The sequence below is a fragment of the Schistocerca nitens genome, chromosome 4 (genome assembly GCF_023898315.1).
Source record: "Schistocerca nitens isolate TAMUIC-IGC-003100 chromosome 4, iqSchNite1.1, whole genome shotgun sequence".
Taxonomy (NCBI): domain Eukaryota; kingdom Metazoa; phylum Arthropoda; class Insecta; order Orthoptera; family Acrididae; genus Schistocerca; species Schistocerca nitens.
Window position 1 is genome coordinate 865,477,599 of NC_064617.1, and position 25,773 is coordinate 865,503,371.

At 38.9% G+C, this 25,773-nt stretch overlaps 1 protein-coding gene across 1 annotated transcript in view; it reads left to right on the forward strand.

The window, feature by feature from the left end:
• Positions 1-21,218: 21,218 nt before the first annotated feature.
• Positions 21,219-25,773, forward strand: part of LOC126251901 (putative sodium-coupled neutral amino acid transporter 10) — an 81,286-nt gene continuing 76,731 nt past the window's right edge. Inside the window, exons 1-3 of the mRNA XM_049952625.1 lie at positions 21,219-21,348; positions 21,431-21,548; positions 23,190-23,363. Of these exons, the coding sequence (XP_049808582.1) occupies positions 21,262-21,348; positions 21,431-21,548; positions 23,190-23,363 (379 nt within the window). The 5' untranslated portion in view covers positions 21,219-21,261. The remainder of the gene's footprint in view (positions 21,349-21,430; positions 21,549-23,189; positions 23,364-25,773) is intronic.

A 25,773-nucleotide genomic window follows, 5' to 3' on the forward strand; every position in this document is an offset into this window, starting at 1 on the left:
GAAGGGAGACGAAAATTTAATAGTCATGGGTGACTGGAATTCGAGTGTAGGAAAAGGGAGAGAAGGAAACGTAGTAGGTGAATATGGATTGGGGCTAAGAAATGACAGACGAAGCCGCCTGGTAGAATTTTGCACAGAGCACAACTTAATCATAGCTAACACTTGGTTTAAGAATCATGATAGAATGTTGTATACATGGAAGAACCCTGGAGATACTAAAAGGTATCAGATAGATTATATAATGGTAAGACAGAGATTTAGGAACCAGGTTTTAAATTGTAAGACATTTCCAGGGGCAGATGTGGACTCTGACCACAATCTATTGGTTATGACCTGTAGATTAAAACTGAAGAAACTGTAAAAAGGTGGGAATTTAAGGAGATGGGACCTGGATAAACTGAAAGAACCAGAGGTTGTACAGAGTTTCAGGGAGAGCATAAGGGAACAATTGACAGGAATGGGGGAAAGAAATACAGTAGAAGAAGAATGGGTAGCTTTGAGGGATGAAGTAGTGAAGGCAGCAGAGGATCAAGTAGGTAAAAAGACGAGGGCTAGTAGAAATCCTTGGGTAACTGAAGAAATATTGAATTTAATTGATGAAAGGAGAAAATATAAAAATGCAGTAAATGAAGCAGGCAAAAAGGAATACAAACGTCTCAAAAATGAGATCGACAGGAAGTGCAAAATGGCTAAGCAGGGATGGCTAGAGGACAAATGTAAGGATGTAGAAGCTTATCTCACTAGGGGTAAGATAGATACTGCCTACAGGAAAATTAAAGAGACCTTTGGAGATAAGAGAACCACTTGTATGAACATCAAGAGCTCAGATGGAAACCCAGTTCTAAGCAAAGAAGGGAAAGCAGAAAGGTGGAAGGAGTATATAGAGGGTCTATACAAGGGTGATGTACTTGAGGACAATATTATGGAAATGGAAGAGGATGTAGATGAAGATGAAATGGGAGATACGATACTGCGTGAAGAGTTTGACAGAGCACTGAAAGACCTGAGTCGAAACAAGGCCCCCGGAGTAGACAACATTCCATCGGAACTACTGACGGCATTGGGAGAGCCAGTCCTGACAAAACTCTACCATCTGGTGAGCAAGATGTATGAAACAGGCAAAATACCCTCAGACTTCAAGAAGAATATAATAATTCCAATCCCAAAGAAAGCAGGTGTTGACAGATGTGAGAATTACCGAACAATCAGTTTAATAAGCCACAGCTGCAAAATACTAACACGAATTCTTTACAGACGAATGGAAAAACTGTTAGAAGCCGACCTCGGGGAAGATCAGTTTGGATTCCGTAGAAATACTGGAACACGTGAGGCAATACTGACCTTACGACTTATCTTAGAAGGAAGATTAAGGAAAGGCAAACCTACGTTTCTAGCATTTGTAGACTTAGAGAAAGCTTTTGACAATGTTGACTGAAATACTCTCTTTCAAATTCTAAAGGTGGCAGGGGTAAAATACAGGGAGCGAAAGGCTATTTACAATTTGTACAGAAACCAGATGGCCGTTATAAGAGTCGAGGGACATGAAAGGGAAGCAGTGGTTGGGAAGGGAGTAAAACAGGGTTGTAGCCTCTCCCCGATGTTATTCAATCTGTATATTGAGCAAGCAGTAAAGGAAACAAAAGAAAAATTCGGAGTAGGTATTAAAATCCATGGAGAAGAAATAAAAACTTTGAGGTTCGCCGATGACATTGTAATTCTGTCAGAGACAGCAAAGGACTTGGAAGAGCAGTTGAACGGAATGGACAGTGTCTTGAAAGGAAGATATAAGATGAACATCAACAAAAGCAAAACGAGGATAATGGAATGTAGTCGAATTAAATCGGGTGATGTTGAGGGTATTAGATTAGGAAATGAGACACTTAAAGTAGTAAAGGAGTTTTGCTATTTGGGGAGCAAAATAACTGATGATGGTCGAAGTAGAGAGGATATAAAATGTAGACTGGCAATGGCAAGGAAAGCGTTTCTGAAGAAGAGAAATTTGTTAACATCGAGTATAGATTTAAGTGCCAGGAAGTCATTTCTGGAAGTATTTGTATGGAGTGTAGCCATGTATGGAAGTGAAACATGGAAGGTAAATAGTTTGGACAAGAAGAGAATAGAAGCTTTCGAAATGTGGTGCTACAGAAGAATGCTGAAGATTAGATGGGTAGATCACATAACTAATGAGGAGGTACTGAATAGGATTGGGGAGAAGAGGAGTTTGTGGCACAACTTGACCAGAAGAAGGGATCGGTTGGTAGGACATGTTCTGAGGCATCAAGGGATCACCAATTTAGTATTGGAGGGCAGCGTGGAGGGTAAAAATCGTAGGGGGAGACCAAGAGATGAATACACTAAGCAGATTCAGAAGGATGTAGGTTGCAGTAGGTACTGGGAGATGAAGAAGCTTGCACAGGATAGAGTAGCATGGAGAGCTGCATCAAACCAGTCTCAGTACTGAAGACCACAACAACAACAACATATCAGGAAGAAAACAAACTGAATAGTTGTTTTCTAGCTAAAGAAATTAGAAGTGATTGTTTAAAAGAGTATATATGTGTTAGTCAAACTTTAATTCTTACCAGATGCCACTTAGTCTTGTGTATGCCCTAGGGAACAATTTATGTGCCAAATTAGTGAAAGGTACAAGTGAAATTGTGGTTAACAGGGATAACGTCACTTTTCCATTTCTGTGATTGCTTAACTATGCTGTTGATATCTACTGCTACCCACTGTGTAGTTCATCTGGTTATTGTAGGAGTTCATTGCACTTGATTAAGAAAGGATTCATGAATGTTACTTTTGCAAGCGTAAAGCTAGATTCATTAAAAATAATGTTTCCACATTATTATGCCTAATTAGACTGGCGACAGTTTTATATTTATTTACCGGAATTCTGTTACTGTAAAACTTACAAAATTTTAGTCTTTCTGTTGTCTACCAACTGCTACTATTATGAACTTCATGTTTGATTCCCTCTGTCTGTTAGGTAACACACAGTCAAACTTTTAAAATTCCTTCCAGAGGGTAATACATACTGTGCGTTTAAGTCATATTAAGGTAAATTGCAGTGGCAGTGTTATACTTGGCTTCCTTGTGACAAGCTTTTAAGTTCCATTGTTTGGAAACAGTGTAGCACACGCAAGTGAACGCCAGTAATAGTGTTATAGCTTCTTTATGCCCTCCTCAATGAACTTTCCTGGCAGCTGCTTCCTCCATTTTTGAACCTCCTTCAGCACCTGCTTGTTGGCTGAAAATTTAATTTCATTTGTATGCCTTCAGGAAGGTGAAAAGATGATAATCTGAAGGTGCAAAGTCATAGGAATATGGGGCTGGATCAAAACATCCCACCCAAATGATTCCAAGAGCAACTTGGTAGCTACGGCTGTGTGATGACAGTCGTTGTTGTCCACTAAGCACACTCCCCTCATCAGTATTCCCATCCTTTCGTTTTGAATGCTGCTTTTGAGTTTTTTTAAGGGTATCACATCATTACTGTGCATTGATGGCCTGCCCCTGAGGCAGAAACTCGACCAAACTGATGTCTTTTTGGTCACAAACCACTGTGGCCCTGATTTTTTTGCCCAAATCGGTGGCTTTGAATTTTTTAGCAGGTGGGGAACTGGTATGATGACTGTTTTATTGCCTCGGCTGTGTAATGAGCTGCCGACATTTCATCTCCAGTCACAACACAGCTCAGAAAATCCTCACTTTCCAATTCAAGTCGCTCAGGAAATGCACTGGCGCTACCGACTTGAGTTTTCTTGTGCTGCTCGGTCAGCTGTTTCGGAACCCATCTTGTGCATAGTTTCCAGTTAAACAGCATTTCTGTTAGTGTCTCATACAAAAGAGTTCTGGAGAATTGTGTAAACATCACAGAAATTTCACCCAATGTTAAACAACAATTTTCACAAACAGTTTCCTTTTTTTTTCGCATCAGTCAAAATGGAATGTCTTTCACTCCTCTCTTCATCATGAATATTTGTTCTACCTCCACTAAACTCAATACACCATTTAAACACACTCATTCTGTTTGTAGCACATTCAATGTAAACTTTTTTGATTCATGAAACAATGTTGGCAAGCATTACTCCTTACACAGGAAGGAAGTGGATCACAGCATGTGGCTCACACATCACAAGATTTCTCACTGACATCTTTCACACAACTGGACCCAACATGAGTTTACTTACTATTGCTCCTGTACTGTTTGCTCAGGTCATAGAAACCGCCTCTAACACTAGTGTCGCCAACAATAAAAACCACATCCCATTATGGTCACAGTATACTTACTTTCTTAACATGCCTCATATACTTAAATACACCAAATTTGATGCATTCAAAATCACAACCATATTTAACGTGCTGATCAGCATTGGTACAAACAAACTGGAAAATTCATGAAATGAATTAAATGCACTGCGATAAAATGAATGAAGATGAAATCAATGAAGACACAATATCCTGGTCTGGCATAAATGTTCATGTGTCACTACAAATTCATGCTGAAATTAAGTTTTCAGTTTCACAGGGGAGACTGGATGAGGTAATATTATATGAAAAAAGTTTTTCTACAATCTTTTAAGTATTGCAGTTATTTCATGAAGATACAGCACCATTTTGTACAACCGCAATGCACTAGTTTCTGACAGAGAGATTTGCAAATTACAGCTGTAGCTGTGATATCCTGCTGAGAACTCTAGTTTTAAGTTAGCTTGGGACAACATTTTTATGCTACAAGAAAAGCATTCTTTTGGCATTAAAAGTGTCTAACATGCTTCTAAACAAAACCAGCACCAGACATAACACATTTCTACATTATGAAACTGTTTTAGCTAGAGACCAAACAATGTCACGTGTGTTGGTAAGCACGTTAAAACTGAATATAGTCTAGAAACTCAATGGGAGTGGCTTCCGCCTAAAGCCAATCCTCATCAGATGATTGTACAGTTCTTCTGTTCTAAAAGATACAAATGGTGGTGAGGGCACAGTTCTTTTTTTTTTTTTTTTTGCAGTGAATGACAATGAACTTGGACTAAAATACTATTTCCATTGGAATAATTGAAGCAAACTGAGGAAAGTATTCATTGGAATTTTACAGTCACATTCCATTCATGCAAGATTTTGTGTTGCTATCACATTATATTATTTTCTGTACATTCTTATTCCTGTTTTCCTATTTTTTGTTACAGGCAAGCCAAGGGCCACCTGTAAGCTGCTAATATATCTTTATGCCTTCTCCTATATTCCTTTAATTCTGTTCACTTTTTTGTCTCCTCTCTTCTGCTGACCGTTTTCTTCGCTACCTTCCTGGAACTGTTTTATCTCAGAACTCTTCCACTTCTTAACTTTATTGCCATTTCTATTATAAAACACATAAAAGACTTGTAAGCTATTTGCTGCTGCCTTAACAATATTTTAGCACAAGTTGAATATTATTACAATAGCCTTCCTAAAAAGTAACTTTCAAATATTTTTGTTCTCGTCCACATTATCTAAAATTCTTCTTATTCTTGGCCTACCTGTGGTGAGTATTCTTCTAGCACTGTCTTGATGAATCTGTTTATTTTATTTATTTATTTGTCGTTCAACCATTTGGCACAACAATATAGCACACATTTAATACATAACAGAAATAGCATATGCATGAGAGGTTTGTTCAAAAAATTTCAGAACTTCGCACACATTTTCCTAGGCTTACCATTTATTCGTTGAACATGGTCTCCTTCGAAATACTCTCCTCCACAAATGACACACATCATGTGAAGCGGCATCTGCGGATTTTCTTTTATCTCGTTTATCGTTGCAAATCTTTGTCCTTTCAAAGGAACTTTCAACTTTAGAAATTAAAAAAAGTTCCATACAGGCCAGGTCTGGAGAGTACGGAGGATGAGGCACACAGTGATTTCGTTTTTTGTGCAATAGTCGTGCACCAATGTGTGGGTGCGTTATTGTGATGCAAGAGCCGTGAATTGTCTTGTCACATTTCAGGTTCTGGCACTGCAACACGACCCAATAGTACCAGCAATTACCAGTTTGTCCCTGTGGTATGAATTCATGATGAACAAATCCTTCAAAGCCAAAGAAAATTATCAGCATGGCTTTGACATTTGACCTGATGTGACAAGCTTTTCTTGGTCTTGGAAAACCTTTCCCAACCCATTGTGAATGCTGAACCTTGGTTTCACCACCATAACTGTAGACCCATGTCTCATCACCAGTTATGATTCTCTTAAGGAACATCTCGTTCTCATTTGCGGGATCCAAAAGCTCTTCACAGACTGCAAGGCAAAGGTCTTTCTCGTCTTGACTCACGAGCCATGGGATGAACCTGACAGTAACACGATGCATTCCAAGATGCTGTGTCAGGATTTCATGACATAACTCAACTGAAATGTTACATTCTCCTGCAATATCTCAGACAGTCCATCTTCAATTGGCACACGCAGTTCCATTGATGTTCCTGTTACGAGCATTGTCGGTACATGTTGAAGGGCATCCTGAAGAATAATCTTAGCTTTTGTCTGGCCATTTTTAAAGCATATGAACCATTCGTAACATCGAGTATGGTATAAGCACTCAACACTGTTGGCTTCCTGCATCATTTGGTGTGTGTCTGTACAGGTTTCCTCGAGTTTCATGCAAAATTTAATGCAGACACATTGCTCCTCTAACTCTGCAATCTCAAAATTCGCAAACTGTGTGATACAATATTCTACTCAAAACAGCACTGAACAGTAACTAAGAGGCATACAACAATGAAACTTATGGTAGTTACACATTAAACACAGGTGTGTGCAGGGATGCCAACCACATTTTGCTCCAACACACCATTGGCACAAAATTATGAATGTTCTGGAATGTTTCGAACAGACATCGTACATATACATATACAAAATAGGATATGATTAGGTGAAGGTAGGGTAGGATGTACTTAATTGCTTTGCTACAATGTTAGGTTCTTTTTTTCCTTCTAGTTTCACCATTCTACACTGACACAGCATTTAACTACTTACATATGTTGTAGATCATTTCCCTCTCTAACATCCCAAAGACCTCATCTTTTTGTCGAGCCCAGTTTTCACACATATGTGTTAGATCTGGTTGTATAAGTAACATAGGTGCACATTTGGGTTTGCTGGTAGGTATTTCTGCTTTTAAAGGTTTTTGGCAGGGTGTAATACATTTTATTTGCATTGTGGATTTAAATTTTAGTTCCATCTTTTACATTACTTACTGTGTTGAACAGACTTGCAGTAGTTTATTAACCCAATATACACTGAAGAGCCAAAGAAACTGGTACAGCTGCCTAATACTGTGTAGGGCCCCTGCGAGGATGCAGAAGTGCCACAACACAACATGGCATGGACTCTGCTAATGTCTGAAGTGCTGGAGGGAATTGACACCATGAATCCTGTAGGGCTGTCCATAAATCTGTAAGAGTACGAGGAGGTGGAGATCTCTTCTGAACAGCATGTTGGAAAGCAACCCAATATGCTCAATACTGTTCATGTCTGGGGATTTTGGTGGACAGTGGAACTGTTTGCACTCAGAAGAATGTTCCTGGAGACATTCTATAGCAATTCTGGATGTGTGGGGTGTCACACTGTCCTGCTGTAACTGGCCAGGTCTATCGGAATGCACAATGGACATGAATGGATGCAGGTGATCAGACAGCTTGCTTATGTAAGTGTCACCTATCAGAGTTGTATCTAGATGTATCAGGGGTCCCATATCACTCCAACTGCATGTGCCCCAAACCATTACAGAGTCTCCACCAGCTTGAGCAGTCCCCTGCTGACATGCAGGTTCCATGAATTCATGAGGTTGTCTTCACACCTGTACACGTCCATCTGCTTGATACAATTTGAAACAAGACTTGTACGATCAGGCAACGTATTTCCAGTCATCAACAGTTCAGTGTCAGTGTTGACAGGCCCAGGCAAGATGCAAAGCTTTGTGTCATGCAGTCATCAAGGGTACACGAGAGGGCCTTTGATTCTGAAAGCCCATATTGATGATGTTTCGTTGAATGGTTCGCACGCTGACACTTGTTGATGGTCCAGCACTGATATCTGCAGCAATTTGTGGAAGGGTTACACTTCTGTCACATTGAATAATTCTCTTCAGTCGTCATTGGTCCCATTCTTGCAGGGTCTTTTTCTGGCCACAGCGATGTCGGAGATGTGATGCTTTACTGGATTCCTGATATTCATGATACACTTGTAGAATGGTTGTACGGGAAAATCCCCACTTGATCACTACCTTGCAAATGGTGTGTCCCATCGCTCATGTGCCGACTATAACACCACGTTCAAACTCACTTAAATCTTGATAACCTGCCACTGCAGCAGCAGTAAGTGATCTAACAACTATGCCAGACACTTGTCTTATACAGGAGTTACCAACCACAGCGTCACATTCTGCCCGTTTACATATCTGTGTATTTGAGTATTCTTGCCTATACCAGTTTCTTTGGTGCTTCAGTGTAAGATATCTTTATTTTTATTTAGAACACTGTGAAGTTAAGATTTATTAATAGAATAGAAAAATGTAAGAATTTTTACAAGGGATTCAGATCCCAAATCATGACAATGTGAATAACACCAAGTGACTGTAACATGGGAGATACAATGTTTGTCAATGTTCTTTCTCATAAAATGGACAAAGGAAGAAACAGTAGGGCACTTAACTTGCTTATATATTCACCAGACATGAATTTTAATATCAGACAGGGATGTTTACCCTGTGAACTGTGCTTCACTCATTCCATGTTAACCAATGACAAGACTTGATTTATTAGTGACAAACTAAGCAAGCATGACAAACAGTGCACATCATGGCTACTGATTCCAGTTCAGATCACTCTGTGCCCTTGCTACTTTATTCATGAGTCATTCAATACTGACAGATTATTTGTGATCATGTCAAATTACATGTACAGTGTGGATGGAGGATCTCTCCTCCCCCTTACCCCCCCCCCCCAACTTAAACAAAATTTCGTCTCAAAGCTATCAGAGTTTTCCATCTTGTTTAAGTTCCAATTGATGACTCAGTGCCTCTAGTACAAAGGACATTCAAAAAGTTTTGCACAGTCTCTAATTTTTTTTATTTTTTGCAGCAGGAGAATGTGAACATACTTGGAACATTTAGCTATAAATTGGTATACAAAAGTATTTTCTTTTATTCACAGGTGAGCCACAATGGGCCATGAAGTGGATGTCAGGTTGCGACAATGGTCAATGATGGAGTTCCTCTTCAAGACTGGCGATGTTTTGATGGCATCATTACTCAGGATGAAACATGGTTGTTTTTGTCCAAACCTGAGAGCAAAACCCAATCCATGGAGTGGCGTCATCCAGGTTCCCCTCGGAAGAAGAAATGAAGACTTTCATGAACAGCAAGCCGAAAGGTGATGGCCTCCTCCTTCTAGGATCAGTGTGGTGTCATTTTCATTGACTTTTTGGAATCTGGCTCTACAATTAACCAGGACCATTACTGTTTGTCACTGGACAAGCTGCAACGTGCCATTAAGACCCACAGACCACAGATTCAGGGTCAGCTCATCAGACTACACCGTGACAATGCCAAACCCCATCCTCTCTACAGTCCGGACTTGGCTCCATCTGATTTTTACCTCTTTGGTCGTCTGAAGGCCCACCTGTGTGGTAAAACATTTGATTGTGAGAAAGACCTTATTTCCTGTGTCAAGCGATACTGTAAAAGTCAATACCCAGGATTTTACCAAAGTGCATTTACATCATGGAAAGAACTTTGGGCCAGATGCATCACAGCTGATGGAGGCTACATTGAGTGGGCTCAATGTATAGTTAAATGTTCTAAGTATGTTCACAAAAAATTTCATTCTCCTTCTGCAAAAAACAAAAAATTAGAGACGACTGTACAAAACTTTTTGAACACTCTTTGTATCATGTGAGTTGTAATTTTTACTCATAAACTATTTATACTGTGATACCTACAGGTTTCTGCAATAAGCATTAGGTGCAAGGATCGAGGTTTCAACTATGTACAAACTGGTAAAGGACTGTAACATGCAACAACGTGGGCAGTGTGGGTGTAAATCAACCTATAATGGCAGCAGAACTCCTTTTTAATTTCCTGTTTCTAGGATGGTGTTGGTGTTTACATGCAAGCTGTATGGATGTGGATGTACAAGCTATGCAAACGATGAGAAAATGAGTTATTTCAAGAATTAAATGTCATATTGCAATTTGTAAGTTAATGTGGTCTTTGGAGTGTCCCTCTAAATAACTTCCCAACATCAACAGTGTCATGGAAAGAGTCTAAAAAGACAATTCGTAATTTGTGTGCACCGCAATTACAGAGATCGTTAATATTTTCTTTGGCACAATAATATTGCTAATAATCAACTGACTATGATAAGGAAGAGAGTGATAGCTGCAAATGGAGAATGATTTGCCTTCTCAATCACAACTGTTAGATTAATTTCTGTAAACCTCGGATGTTAAGATACAGGTAAAAAATATGTACCAGTATTCATTACTGCAATAAATAAATTATTTAAAAATAAATCAAATTTATCTACGATGTTTGGAAACATATCTTGAATTTATGTTGTAAAAGCAGCCACCTAAAAAAAAATGGGGGTATGATGCATGCTACATAATACAATACGTGCATCAAGTAAGACTAAATGTGGTTTGATGTTTTCAAAATGTATCAGAGAATAGAAGTATGCCATGGATGATACATGAGGGTGGTTCAGTAAGTATCTGTATTAGGAATGAAGATGCAATTTCCTTCAACAACAAATTATTTTTCAACACACTCCCATTTTACAGATATATATTTTCCCAAACCCCGATCACTTTTAACCTCCAGAATGAGATTTTCACTCTGCAGCGGAGTGTGCGCTGATATGAAACTTCCTGGCAGATTAAAACTGTGTGCCCGACCGAGACTCGAACTCGGGACCTTTGCCTTTCGCGGGCAAGTGCTCTACCATCTGAGCTACCGAGATAGATAAGGATGCTTCGCAACTTTCAACAGAGTAATGAAACTAACAATACTCCATAGAAAACAACGAAGTACACCTACAGCTTCCCATAGTGCCCCAGAGAGCACCCCAGAGATGAGTGAGACAGAAGACATCCCAGAGTGCCCCAGTGGGCTAAAACACTAAGAAGAATCGCTTCTCGGCTTTTGGCAAGATCAATGTGTAGTAGTGTATAGATAAATATATGCAGTTGCCTCGAGTTACATTATATGCAGCAGCCTCGTAATATAAAAGAACTACATATACACGAAACAAGGAGTAGCTGCCTGCAAGTACTGATAAGATGCGCGCCATACATCACACTTCCTGCTCTTAATGAGAGACTCGCTGGGCGCGGCAGGAAGTAGCGCAGCGATAAACCGCAATGGCGGCGCCGGAAGTCGAGCAATTCTGCGGATCGCGCTTAGTTAGAACTATAGCGCGATCCGCCGAGCCCTAGCAGCAGCCAGGCGAAGCTCGTTCAAGGTCACCCGCCTTGCGTAGTTGCAGCGGCTAAGTGAAGACAGCCATGCTTCGGTAGCTCAGATGGTAGAGCACTTGCCCGCGAAAGGCAAAGGTCCCGAGCTCGAGTCTCGGTCGGGCACACAGTTTTAATCTGCCAGGAAGTTTCACTTTGAACCTCGTTCCCTTAAAGAAACAGGAAATTTCAAGGGCTTTAGAATAGACTTATGGTTTGACAACGACCACATTGTTAATGTTTGGAATCAGTCAAATTTCATGAGAATAAGGTCAGGGGAATAGGGGGTAGCAACAGCAGTTCGTAATGCAACACCTCCAAATGACTGTACTGGCATGAAATCGTGCTGAAGCAGCACTTCCTTCATCACCAAATGGCGCCATCACCAAATGGAGCCATTTAACTTCAGTTTCCTGTTGAAGCAGTACAGCACTTCCTGTGATCATTTACCTTAATAAGAGCCTCTGAGTATGAAGGCATTTGTATAGTAAATCTACAGGAAATAAATTATGGAGTCTGCCACACTTCTATTACTGTGCCTACCACTGGCATTAAGAAATATCCAGGCAAACCCACGTAATTAATACACAGAGGCATTTGCAAATGCTACCATTCTATGTATTACAAAACAGGATGAGGCCATCTACAGGGAAAAATGTCTGCAACAGAAAAACATGCAAAAAATTAGTGCAGATAAATATATGGTTGTGAATTTTGTAAAATGTACATATAAAAAGGTAAGAGATTGGAATGCACATTACAGAGACTGAATCAGAAGCAACATCATGATGGTGCTAGGGAAAGTAAGACAACTAAATTCAACAACAAAATTAGTAAACACATTAATGATTCATTGCTTAAAGTGAGAAACATTTAAAATTTCCCAAAAACTTTGGGATTTTTCACGCTAAAACTGTTTCCTATATCTTGAATTCACATGCACAGAGTTTACTGTCTCATGATCATTATTTGAATTTTAAAATAAATCCAAGCATAAAATAATAGCAGTAGCAATAATAATAATAACAATAACAGTAATCTAATTCAGAGTCTCGCATCTATAACTACACCCATACTCTGTAAACCACTGTGAAATGCACAATGGGCGGTACTTTCCACTGTCTCACTTAACAGTGCTTCTTCCCATTCCATTCACATGTGGAGAGCAGGAAGAATGACAACTTAAATGATGTCATTGTGCATGTTGCAAGTAGTCTAGTGCAGTTTTCACAGCCCTCACAGGTGTGATCCATAGTAGGTTACGATGTATTTCTAGATTCTTCATTTAATGGTGGTCCTTGAAACACTTTAAGTAGGCTTTGTGTCTACCAGTTCAAGTTTTTCAAAAATCTCCGTGACATTCTCACATGGGTCAAACAAACCTGTGACTGTATGTGTTGTTTTTCTTTTTATACATTCTACATCCCTTGATAGTCCTATTCGGCATGGGTCTTACATATGTGACCAGTACAGAATTTTCAAATGGCTTTAAAAATCATGATTTTATAACACACCAGTGAAGGTGAAATGCCATGAGTTCTAATAGTTTAATAACTTGTTTGTTAATGTGAAGCTAGAAACTAGCATGATTTTCAGCCAAAAAAGAATCTGACTACATACTGTATCAGTACAGTTTTTTTCTTTTCTCAAAATGTACTGACTGATAAAAATTGAAGTCCTGTCAGAAACAATTAAATCAGTGAAAACATATTTAAACTGAGAATGAAATGTTTCTGCAATTTCCCTTCATCTGTATTCTTCTTCTTCTTTTTTAAAACAGGAATTAATCATATCAAAATTAAGTGAGTCACAGATCATGAGGCCGCTTTGACCTTAGGAGGAGAATGGTAACCCTAGTTTTGGCTTTACACACACAGGGATATATATATAACTAAATCAGTGATCAAGCACTATCTTAATCAGGCAAGCTTGTGGAAACTCTTGATAAAGCGCCAACTCCAAAATAATTTACCAATGAAGATTTAGGACAATAATCTCTCCCTCTTCCTCCCTCCTTGTTCCATCACTCTCACTCTCTCTCTGTCCACACAGGCCTCCAAGGCCCAACGGAACCAACCGGCTGCTGTGTCATCCTCAGTCGATAGGCATTACTCGAATAAGATATGCTCTTCCGGCTGTTGTCAGTCTTTGTGACTAGAGCTGCTACTTCTCAATAAAGTAGTTCCTCATTTGGCCTCACATGGTCTGGGTGCACACCACTTAACAGCGCTTGACAGACCGCGGTGGCCACCCACAGAAAAGCAAGCTCGGCCTGACAGCACTTAACTTCGTGTGATCTGATGGGAACTGGGGTTACCACTGCGGCAAGGCCGTTGGCCAGGGCAACAATGGTAAACCTACATTGCGATGGCTGGACGGTGTGATTAGCTGTGCACCTTTCAGATACTAGTTCAATGTCTGAACCATGGCCTGCTTTAACTTGGCCAATATGCTGTGGAAGAACCTCTTAGCTACACAGGGATCACCAACTCAATTAGAGAAGTAAGGAAGATTACTGCTTAAAGTCAAGTTTTGTGAGGAGGACATTAGAGGTTGAGCACAAGTTCAGATTCGACAATGATGAGGCAATAAACCTTCCACAGCCATTTAGACAGATCCATCCCAGAATGTGTTGTAGGGCTTAGGTAAACCAGGGGAACTCTAAATCTGGATGGCTAGATAGGGATTTGACCACTGCTCTTCCCAAATGTGAACCCATTATGTCACCCAGTGCCCCACTTGGTAACATTCAATGAAATTGTGGTTGTGTACGTGATCAGCCAAAGGAGCAAAATAATTTGTTCAGCTGTTGGGAGTTCTGAATTCTGATTTTCATAATTCATCTACTAATTACAGTTGTACTTCTGTTTCCTATGATATGAGGTACAAATGTTTGAAACTGATACACATTAAAGCCCACAGACAGTGTGCCACAGCAGATCTGATGAATTCTCTGTTAAATTGCATTCAGCATTAATAAACCTGTTTGCGTTAAATTCTACATTTGCTCTCCATGTCCTAGCATTTATTCTGTCATACATGGTCAAAAGTTTTCGTGATTGGGAATATTTATTTAATTTAACTTTGTGGTTTGTCATCACAGCCTTCACTTAAACTAAGGACAGGAGGTCCTGTGCACCATCAGTCTGTGAATCATGTAAACTTTGTTTTGTGTTTTGTCATATTTTTAACTGGTTGTTTATTGTATTTTCTGTAGCAGTGATGTAGGACTAGCTCAACATTTGCCTAAACATGCATACAAAACTGCCTAGAAGCCACATTCCAGCCGGTCAGTGGTCAATACTAGCCGCCATCAATCCGCTGCACACGTTCTCATGCAGGATTGGTTCACCTCCCTGTCTGGCAAGCTGATGCTGCACATTAAACTACACAAACAGGTTTCTAAAGCTGCTAAGAAACTAGAGAGATTAAAACCAAGTTTTTAATGTGTGCGAGAGAACCAACAGAGAAGCTTCTAGCTGCTGGTAAGCAGGAACAAATAAAGCAGCAAAACACTGCATGGAATTAAAAGTATACCACACCATTATCAATAAATGTCATATGACTCACGTATCAAACTACAGGAGTATTCCATTGGCATCAGTTTATTGTAAAATTGTGATGCAAATTTTGTGCTTTAATATTAGTAAGCTTACTTTTTCAGCAGCATTTACAATAGCTCTCACAAGACCATTCCATTGATCCTCAACACCAATAATTCCTTGCAACATCACTCTATCTTTTGTGACATATGCTTCCAAAATAGGGCGAATTTATGCTTCCTTCCAACTTGTATAGTTTCGAACATTTCAGCTGCTTTGTCTTTAACTTCAACGGGAACTTCATTATTACTAATTTAGGGTTGCTATCAATGTCAACACCCAGTTAGCTTTTGCAATGTTGAACTTCATTTCTAAATCTTTATTTTATCAAAATGACATCTCGTATCTTTCCACATCCCCTGGCATCTTCCATGTACTTTCCTTCTCAAGAAATTCTCAAAAATCGGGTTTGCAATGACTAATGTGTATTCAGCAAAAAATTCTGTTAACCTTCCTCCCCTCTCATATCCCTATCAAGACATAGTTTTCTTCACAAAAATTACATCCATACAAAAACTAAATAAACAATAAAAAACTATAGATTCACCAAGGTTCTACAGTTTGATCATTAAACACGTTTCTGTTTGTGTAGGTGTTCATCAAGAAGTCATTTACTCGAATGGTCGGGTGCCTCTTGCCAAACTTCAATAGTGACACTACTAATAATAAATCACACCACATTGAACCATGCAAAGGGGGTGGGTGGTTAAATATTTTATTCATTTATTTATCCATCTGTAGACAATAAATATTGTATGGATGTTGTCCAAAAGTTCATGTAAATTTATGGGAAACAATTTGAGCAAAAGGAGCATACAATTTTTTATGTTAAGTAGTACAAAGAATAATACATACAAAATTGTACAAAAAAATGTACAAAGAATAATACTTAGTCTTACAAGGGTAATCCCAAAAGTAACGTCTCCTATTTTTTTTATAAGTACATAGACCTGTTTATTTCTACAATGGTTTACATCAGTTTACAGCTTGAACATTTAGCTATTTTTCGACATAATCACCATTTCTTTCAATGCATTTTTGTAGATGCTGTGGCAGTTTTTGTATGCCATGCTGTAGAGAAAGTCGTGAACCTTTTCTTTCACCTCGTTGTCAGAGCTGAATTGCTTTCTGGCCAAACGTTCTTTTAACTCAGGGAACAGGTGATAGTCACTGGGCGCCAAGTCAGGAGGACTATAGGGTGGGGAAGGGGGGGGGAGGGGGGGAGGTGATTATGTTCCACTGAAACTGTTGCAGGAGATCAACGGTTTGCCGAGCAATGTATGGGCGAGAAGCGTTGTCATGGAGAATGTGTACGCCCTTGCTCAACATTCCTCTTCTCTGGTTCTGAATTGTCTGTTTGAGATTTTTCAGAGTCTCACAGTACCTGTCAGCATTAATTGTGGTCCCAGTACCCTTGCGTTCAAAAACCGAATAACTGCGCGCAATTCGCACTTGGCGGTAACATCCAACGGGAGCTCCATTCTCAATAGCTGCCAAGCCAAGACTGAGCGCCTCAGCACGGCATGCACATATTTACATACAGCGCATGAAGTACTCTTCGTAACAGTGTGACCAACTGCCACACAAACACTGTCCCGTACTTATAAAAAAATAGGAGACCTTACTTTTGAGATTACCCTCATACAAGACACAGTAATACAACTTTTTATACATGTATACTAACAGTATTGTAACTGCATAGTCTGTTTGCCCTAAGGCTTTACTTTTGTCTTCCCTAAACAGGAAGCCCTTATATTCACTACAACATTTCAGTACAGATTTTACCACACTCAGCAGCTGTCCATAAGATATATAAAATTAAGAGAAACTTTGAGGGATGAAAGACAGTGTTTTCAGTTTTGCCTTAATATAAACATTATCAGAATTATTTATTGGTCTAAATAGTCATTTACTGAGTAAAAACACTGTTCAAGTAGAAGTTCTTTAAATTCTACTTTAAATTTGTTTTCATCTTCTAGCTTTATGATGTTGGCTGGCAGTAAGTTGTAGAGTTTTGTACCAATGTGGCTCACATGCCTTTGTTTGTGTGTGCTTTTTGTTCGCTGAGTATGGAGTGCTGTTCTATTTCGAGTATTGTAGTTATGCAAGTTGGCATTTGTCTGAAAATCAGCAAGGTGGGCCCTAACAAATGAAACACGTTTATGGTATTTTTAAAATGTTAAGCTTTTTGAATAAGGGTTTGCATTGTTTCTGTGGATGACTGTGTGTTATTATTTGTATAGCCCTCTTCTGTAACAGAAAGATTTGTTTTAGATGGCAAGTGGTGGAACCCCAAAATATTATTCTGTAGGTTGCAAGAGACTGAAGATAGCCAAAATCTGTCATCCTGGCATCCTCTGCAGTACAAACATTTGCAATAATTTTAAGAGCAGAACAGGCGGAGTTAAGTTTGTGCACAAGTTTCATTACATGGTCATTAAAATTAAGATTTTCATCTACATGAATCCCCAGAAATTTTGTTGATGCCACTCTGTCTATAGCCTTGTCAACCAACAACAGATTAAGATTTACATTTTGACATATTTTTTCCCAAACTGCATATAATTTGTTTTATTTGCATTTAATGTCAACAGGTTTGCACTGAACCAAGTGTGGACATTCATTATTACTTGATCAGTAGTTGTTTGCAGCATTTGCTTTGGTGCACCTCTTATCTGTGAACAGTATGGCCTTTGCTGCTCCATCTGAGGTGTGAAAGTCATTTACATAGACAAGGGACAAGGATCAATAGGGGACCTAGAATACTGCCTTGTGGCACTCCTATTCCACCTTTTTTTTATCTGATACTAAATTTATTTTGTGTTTGGAGTAATCTGGCATCAGTCCTACAATCTGTGTTCTGTTTTGTAGATATGCTTCAAACCACTTTTTCCCTGCCCCAAGAATACCTAATGCTTCCAGTTTTTCTAAAAGAATGCCATGATTGACAATGCTTTGGAGGGATTTAAATTTATTCCTACCATGCTCTTGTATTTTTCTAGATTTTTGATTATTTCTTCAGTGTAGCACATTAGTACTGTTTCTGTGGCCGATAGTTTTCTAACTTATGCTTGTTGCCGTTTTTGAATAATGGCTTCACTTTTGACATTTCCACCTTTCCAGAAACACTCCTTCACTAAATGATAAGATGGCTATGTATGCCACGGCCCTTGTGATTTGTGCAGCTGTCATTGTTATGATATAAACAGGCACCTCATCTACTCCTGCTGACATTTTAGGTTTCAAGCTTTTTATTACTTTGAACACTTCATGTTCATCCATTGGATCTATCCTCATGCTACGAGCAGCTTTTGGAAATTGAGTTTTTTTTTTTTTTTTTCAACCTTAATGAAGTTGTTGCATTTATGAAATAATTGTTGATGTAATTTGGCAAATCTTGTTTTCTAATATTGACATTTTCTGTGTTTCTGAGAATGATATCCTGGTCTTCACATCTCTTTCCTGTTTCAGTCTTCACAATACCCCATTGGCTTTTGGTTTGTTATAAGACTGTCTTATTAAGTTGTCATTACTTATAAATTTTGCCTTGGCAATTACTTTTCAATATACCCTCTTGTAATTCTTTACATTTTCTATGAACTGTGGATCTGTAGAAGTATTCAATTTTTAATTTACTTTAGAGTTCCACAAGAAGTTTTGATTCCAGCTGTGATCCAAGCACTTGGCTTTTTATTGTGACGTGATTCTTGACAGCTTCTTTGGAATGAACATTTAAAAATATCCCATGAAAATTGAAGAAAAAGTGTTATATGCATCATTCGTATTTGTTAGGGATAGCACTTCCCCCCAGGACTCACTAGTTAGGATATTTGTAAATTCTACACAGTTTTCAGAGGAAAATTTTCTTTTATACATGAAGTACACTTTTTTCCTTGCAGTGGCACTGAAGGAATTTTGAGGATAAGGGCATTATGGTCTGATAATCCCAAATCAGTATTTGTTACTTCTACTTCTGTGGATCGTACATTTGAAAATATATTACCGATAAGACTGCGTGTATTATAGGTTATTCTTGTGGGTTTGTATATGTGTGGAAACATTGAAACTACATAACAGATTTAGGAACTGATTTTAGCCTACTTTCATTCGTAAGATTTATGCTGAAATCCCCACAGACAACTACAGTGGCTCTTTTAAAATAAAGAATGTTAAGCAGTGTTTCTAATACATCAATGAATAAGGCTGTATCCCCATTAGGTAGACTGTATATTGCTAAGACTATGAGTTTTCCCTGTATGTCATACAACTGTATAGCTGCTGCTTCAAAATGATTTTCCACACTCAATGATTCAGCTTCACACACTCTTTTGTACCTGATACTTGATTTGATGAAGATACATACACCTCCGTTTTTGGCATTTTTTCTACAATACTGACTTGCTAATGTGTATGGATGAATGTTAATGATACTTAGTTCAAAACTTCTGCACCAATGCTCCATGATGTACATGGAATCAATGTTTCCACCGTTCATTGCTACCTCACATTCTAGTGATTTATTTCTAAAAAATGGTTCAAATGGCTCTGAGCACTATGGGACTTAACATCTATGGTCATCAGTCCCCTAGAACTTAGAACTACTTAAACCTAACTAACCTAAGGACATCACACAACACCCAGCCATCACGAGGCAGAGAAAATCCCTGACCCCGCCGGGAATCGAACCCGGGCGTGGGAAGCGAGAACGCTACCGCACGACCACGAGATGCGGGCAATTTATTTCTAAGGCACTGAATATTCAGGCTTAAAATATGCAGGTGACTAGGGTGAGAACTTGTTACAGTGTTTTTACTACCATGGTGGATGGCTTAACAAGGTAACAATTAATTTTCTCGAGCCTTTTACTGAATCTACCAGTAATCTAATCTGCATATACAGCAGACATTTCTCAGGTTGACATCAAAAAGATATTATAACAATTTGGTAGAGGTACACGCACCTAATGCGAAAACTACTGGTTGGTAAACGACAGCAAAATATAGCTTCCGTCAATACAGTAACAATAGTACTTTAATCCAACTTTAAACCTTCAAAAATTCTAAATCATCTCTGGTCACAGCAAAGTTCAAAACACTAAAAATGGCAAAAAAAAAAAAAAATCAATAAAATGTGTGTGCCCTGTTACATTTTGGTATAAGCACATATTCTGATTTGATGTGAATTTAATTGATCCCAGAAATCCCGTTGTGATAATTACAATTTGTATAAATATTGCAATACGCATACCACGGGGGGGGGGGGGGGGGGTGCAAATTACGTCAGTATAATCAAATAAATCAGCTAATAACTAGTTGATTCAAGAAAACATTTACTGATCAATATTCTACAAAGCGAATATGCGACAATATATACACGTTCGGTATATTACCTGAACTGTTGGTGTGTTTCCATTGTCAAGAGTGATGTACACATAACCTATAGATACATTGAATTTTCGCCGAATTTTATTGACTCAAATAATAAATAAAAAATTACGCGCAATAACAACGAAGTTGTCATTACTGACAGGATTTGTCAGTTAATATGTACGATAATGATAATATAAACCGTTTCACACCTACCGATTAAAGCTAAACCGGTACGTTTTTTGTTTATCGCTTTAAATTGTGCAAATGATTGCAACTCCCGGACATACTCACAGCTGCCAACGCTGTAGACACAATATGCACCAAATTCAAGCCACTCATCGGTTGAAACAAAATACGAATGGTAACTTGTTGCAGACAGCTTAATGAAATTGTCATGGCAACGGATGGGGTTAATGCGAGACGGGGTGGCGTGGAGCTCGGGTTAACAGTAGTAAGATGCCAGTTAACGTATATTTGTTTATGCATTTGTTGGTACTCCGACCACAACACAACGAAATGACAGAGTAGCAGAACGTGTTGTGACCTTCTTCGTATTGTATTGCTTGCAATTTGTGATGTGGCAACGTTTTTGTATACTTTTTTCCCAGTGCATTATGTGAAACCATAAGTGAGGCCGGCTGGTCATTGTAACTGTGATATTCCAAATAGAAGTTTGAATGAGAACTGTACACATAACCCCCAAGCTGTCAAAAATCGTGCTTGTGCGCATCTACGAGGAAGTTTATTGTTAAAGTTGTATTAAGTAGTTGTGGGATTCTCAAAAAGATATTAAAAATGACTTCCAGTATGGGCATAACGATGACGCTAGCCAACAGTATTATTGGCGTTAGTGTCCTAGCAATGCCTTTCTGTTTCAAACAGGTGAGACATTTAATCAGTTTGTGGAAAACTATTACCGCCCAAAATGAAAAATGAAATAAAATGGCAATTCTTTTCTTTGCAGTGCGGAATAATATTGTCAATAGTTATGCTTCTGCTAAGTAGTATGCTGTCACGTTACGCTTGTCACTACCTCCTTAAAGCAGCAATAATGGCCAGGAGGAGGAACTTCGAATTTTTAGGTAAGTATGCCTATATGTTCCACCCATACCTTAAATTAATATATCGTGTTGATTGCTAGTTGACTGCTAGTCTCGTGTCTCCTAAGTGAAACACAATAAATGTAATGTTCTCATCATAGACTGGATTGTAAACTGTAATCTTCATCCCTTTCTGTGACAGCGTTTATTCCTCAAGTCATTCCGTGTAAGCTTATCCGTTTGCTTATTTAAGGTTCATGAAACCTGAATTCATGCCTTCTAGAGCAGTGGATTGCCCCTGTCAGGAATGGTGGATGCCCCAGTGCTGTTCTGACTTGTACCATTATCTGATTGAACACAAAGCAATATCCTTTTGCTAGGAGCTGTCAGTGACATTGTTTGTTTTGTCTTTACTACAAGCTATAGATAAATTGAAAAATTGTTTCTCATGCAAAATGGAGGAGATAACTGGTGATATTGTAAGCCCCATCCCAGAAATGACGTACTGTTTATAAAAAATTACGAGTTGGGTTATTTGTTGATAAAGAGAGCTTACATCCGTTATGGGTAATAATGTCTAACAAAGTATCATGTGCCATAGACAAACAGGATTATGCTTAAAACCCCAGAATAAAATATTGGACTATATTACTAGAAGACTGAAATGAAAGAAAGCGTGTAAGCTGAATTTGATTATTCCAGGTTCATTGTAGAAAAAACAATTTTACTTTTTCCGAAAAATGTCACACACTTTGTTTTAAAACGACATCTCTGTCTTCCACATCAGTTTAATCCATTACTGGTAGTATGCAAATGTGTCAGTGTAGCTGCTATTTCAGATTAATTGATATGAAATTTGTCATGGTCACAATGTTCTATGCTCAACAACCTGCTTTAATATCATTTGTTACATGTATTTCAACAAAATCTTAAAATAATTCCAATAAAATCTCTCTCCTTTATGCAGTTGCAATACTTTAAACTTCACAATATATTAGTAGGGAATTAATCTTCACCAAAATGGAAATATTGTATGACACTTGCTACTCTAGTGATACGAGTATCATATATCTAACACTATATGCACAGTGCTGACTCTCCTCTTACAATGCTAATATGTGCTGAACTCCAAAGCTTGTGTTGTCATTCCACAAAACATCAATGTCCAAGACTCGCATCAGCTGAGCGGCTGCCATTGGAGAAAGAAAAGGTACATCAGCCTGCTACAGTTAAGTGTGAGTGTATGTGGTGTGCTTACAGTGTGATGGGACACATCCAGTAAGAAGTAAATTACCATGCAGACATCTGCTGTGTGATCCTATGTGGCACCTCTATATCTGTTTGATTGTTTCATCAGTTATTACACTTTATACATATGACAAACTCATGAAGGTCTTCTATCAAGTACACTGTTTTAGGTCATGTACAAATTAAATCAGCATACTTTTGCACTGTCTTTTTTTTAATAACCCCGTATATAAATGAACCTGAGTGAATATGACATGATATATGTTCTATTATCTGAGTTACTTTAATTTTTGCTTGGGGGAAAAAAGTCACTGATAGCTATGGTTTTATCAGTAAATAATAAACTAGTTTTACGTATGTTATGACATTATGTTTCTTCACTATTTTTTCAACGTCGCCAAAATATATCTGTTCTTTGACATGGACTTTTTTCAGCCTTCCACGCATATGGACCCACAGGAAAATTTTTGGTTGAGCTCTGCATTATAGGTTTTCTGATGGGCACATGTATTGCTTTCTTTGTGGTGGTTGGTGACTTGGGACCTGCAATTGTTGCAAAGACACTAGGAGTTGATGACTCATCCAGACTGAGGTCCTCTGTTCTTGTTGGTAAGTAATCACACCTCAAAAGACAAATTAACATTAATTACTTTGTGTCATAGCAGAGCTTACAGCCCACATATTCTGAACAATTCTGCATTATATACGAGAAAATTTCTTTTGTTTGTCTGTTCAGATGGCATAACTTTGCTTCAGTGTGATGATTTGCTTCACTTTACACACTTAACTATTCTACATCTACATAGTTACTCCGCAAGCCCCATATGGTGTGTGACAGCGGATACCCTGTACCACTACTTGTCATTTCCTTTCCTGTTCCACACACAAATAGAGCGGGAGAAAAATGACTGTCTGCATGCCTCTGTATGAGCCAAAATTTCTTGTTATCTTATCTTTGTGGTCTTTATGCGTGACGTATGTTGGCGGTACTAGATTTGTTCATCAGTCAGCTTCAAACATTGGTTTTCTAAATTTTATCAGTAATGTTTCTTGAAAACATCGCCTCCCCTCTAGGGATTCCCATTTGAATTCTCGAAGCATCTCTGTAACACTTAGATGTCATTTGAACCTATCAGTAACAAATCTAGCAGCCTGCCTTTGGATTGCTTTGATGTCTTCCTTCAGTCCCACTGGGTCCATTATGGACTATCAGTAACAAATCTAGCTTTGCGAACTAAAACTGTCAATTAAAGTGTGTGTGTGTGTGTGTGTGTGTGTGTGTGTGTGTGTGTGTGTGTCAGTCACAAAGTTTTTACTCTACTTCTATGCATCATGAGCACAATATTGTTTGACTGCTGTAGAGTGAGAACAACATATGATTTTCCACGTCAGAATGCAGCATATGGCTCTTCTTGCATTTGTGAGTTGTACCCTAACCTTTAGGTTTCCTCACAAGCTGGTGCAAATAATTGCTGACACATGCTACTAGAAACACCTATGTTAAAGATGCTTCCCACCTAGTGGTGGTGGTGGTTGTGGTTCAACCATAAAAATGTATTGGTTGTCATCGTCATTTTTAAGACAGGTTTCATGGTGATCACCACACCAAACTAGCATGTACATGAAACTTCTAAAGAAACAGAGACTACTGCATAATAGGTGTAAAACAAAGTCCACAGCTATAGATAGAAAGATGCCGAGTGAAACACATTTTGCTGTCAAGAGAGCGATGCGTGATGCCTTCAATGACTACTGTAGCACAATGTTGTCAAGTGACCTTTCACAGAACCCAAAGAAACTCTGGTCTTATATAAAGACTGTTAGCGGCACCAAAATTAGTTTCCAGTCCCTAATGAATGAGACAGAAACTGAAACTGAAGGTAGCAATGCAAAAGCTGAAATGTTTAACTCTGTTTCAATGTTCCTTTGCGAAGGAAAAGGCAGGAGAATGCCCCAATTTAATCCTCATACTGCTGAAAAGATGAATGAAATAAGTGTTAGTGTCAGCGGTGTTGAGAAACAGCTGAAATCATTAAAACAAAGTTCCGGGCCCCAATGTAATCCCTGTCAGATTCTTTACTGAATTTGCAGCTAAGTTAGCCCCTCTTCTAACTATAATCTATCGTAGATCCCTCAAACAAAAACCATGCCCAGTTCTTGGAAAAAGGCACAGATCACACCTGTCTACAAGAAGGGTGTGTGTGTGTGTGTGTGTGTATTGTATTGTATTGTGTAACAAACCGGAGACCTAGAAACGACAGAGAGGCTTCATCCTGCTGTAGCCCTCAGTGGTTCACAAGCCCCCAGTGAACCGCCGTGGGAATTTCTCATACAGACGAATGGTATCCCAAATGTTTGCGTGGTAGAGTAATAATGGTGTACGCATACATGGAGACAGTGTTTGCGTGGCAATCACCGACATAGTGTAGCTGAGATGGAATAAGGGGAACCAGGCTGCATTCGCCAAGGTAGATGGAAAACCACCTTAAAAACCATCCACAGGCTGGCCGACACACCGGACCTCGAACCTAATCCACTGGGCAGATTCGTGCCGGGTACCGGCATGCCTTCCCACTCAGGAAGCAGCATGTTAGACCGTGTGGCTAGCTGGGCAGGCTTACAAGTAGGGTAGTAGAAGTGATCCACAAAACATCGATTTGCTGTAGAATCTTAGAGCATATTATGAGCTCAAACATAATGAGGTATCTTGAACAGAATGACCTCAATGCCAACCAGCTGGGATTTTGAAAACATTGATCATCTGAAAGCAAACTCGCAGTTTTCTCACATGACGCACTGAAAGCTTTGGATCAACGTAATCAGATAGATGCTGTATTCTTGATTTCCGAAAAGCATTTAAAACAGTACCACACCTATACACATTGTCAAAAGTATGATCATATGAGATATCAAGTGAAATTTGTGACTAGATTGAGGACTTTTTGGTACGGAGGACACAACACGTTATCTGGAATGGAGAATCATCATCAGATGTAGAAGTAACCTCGGGTGTGCCCCA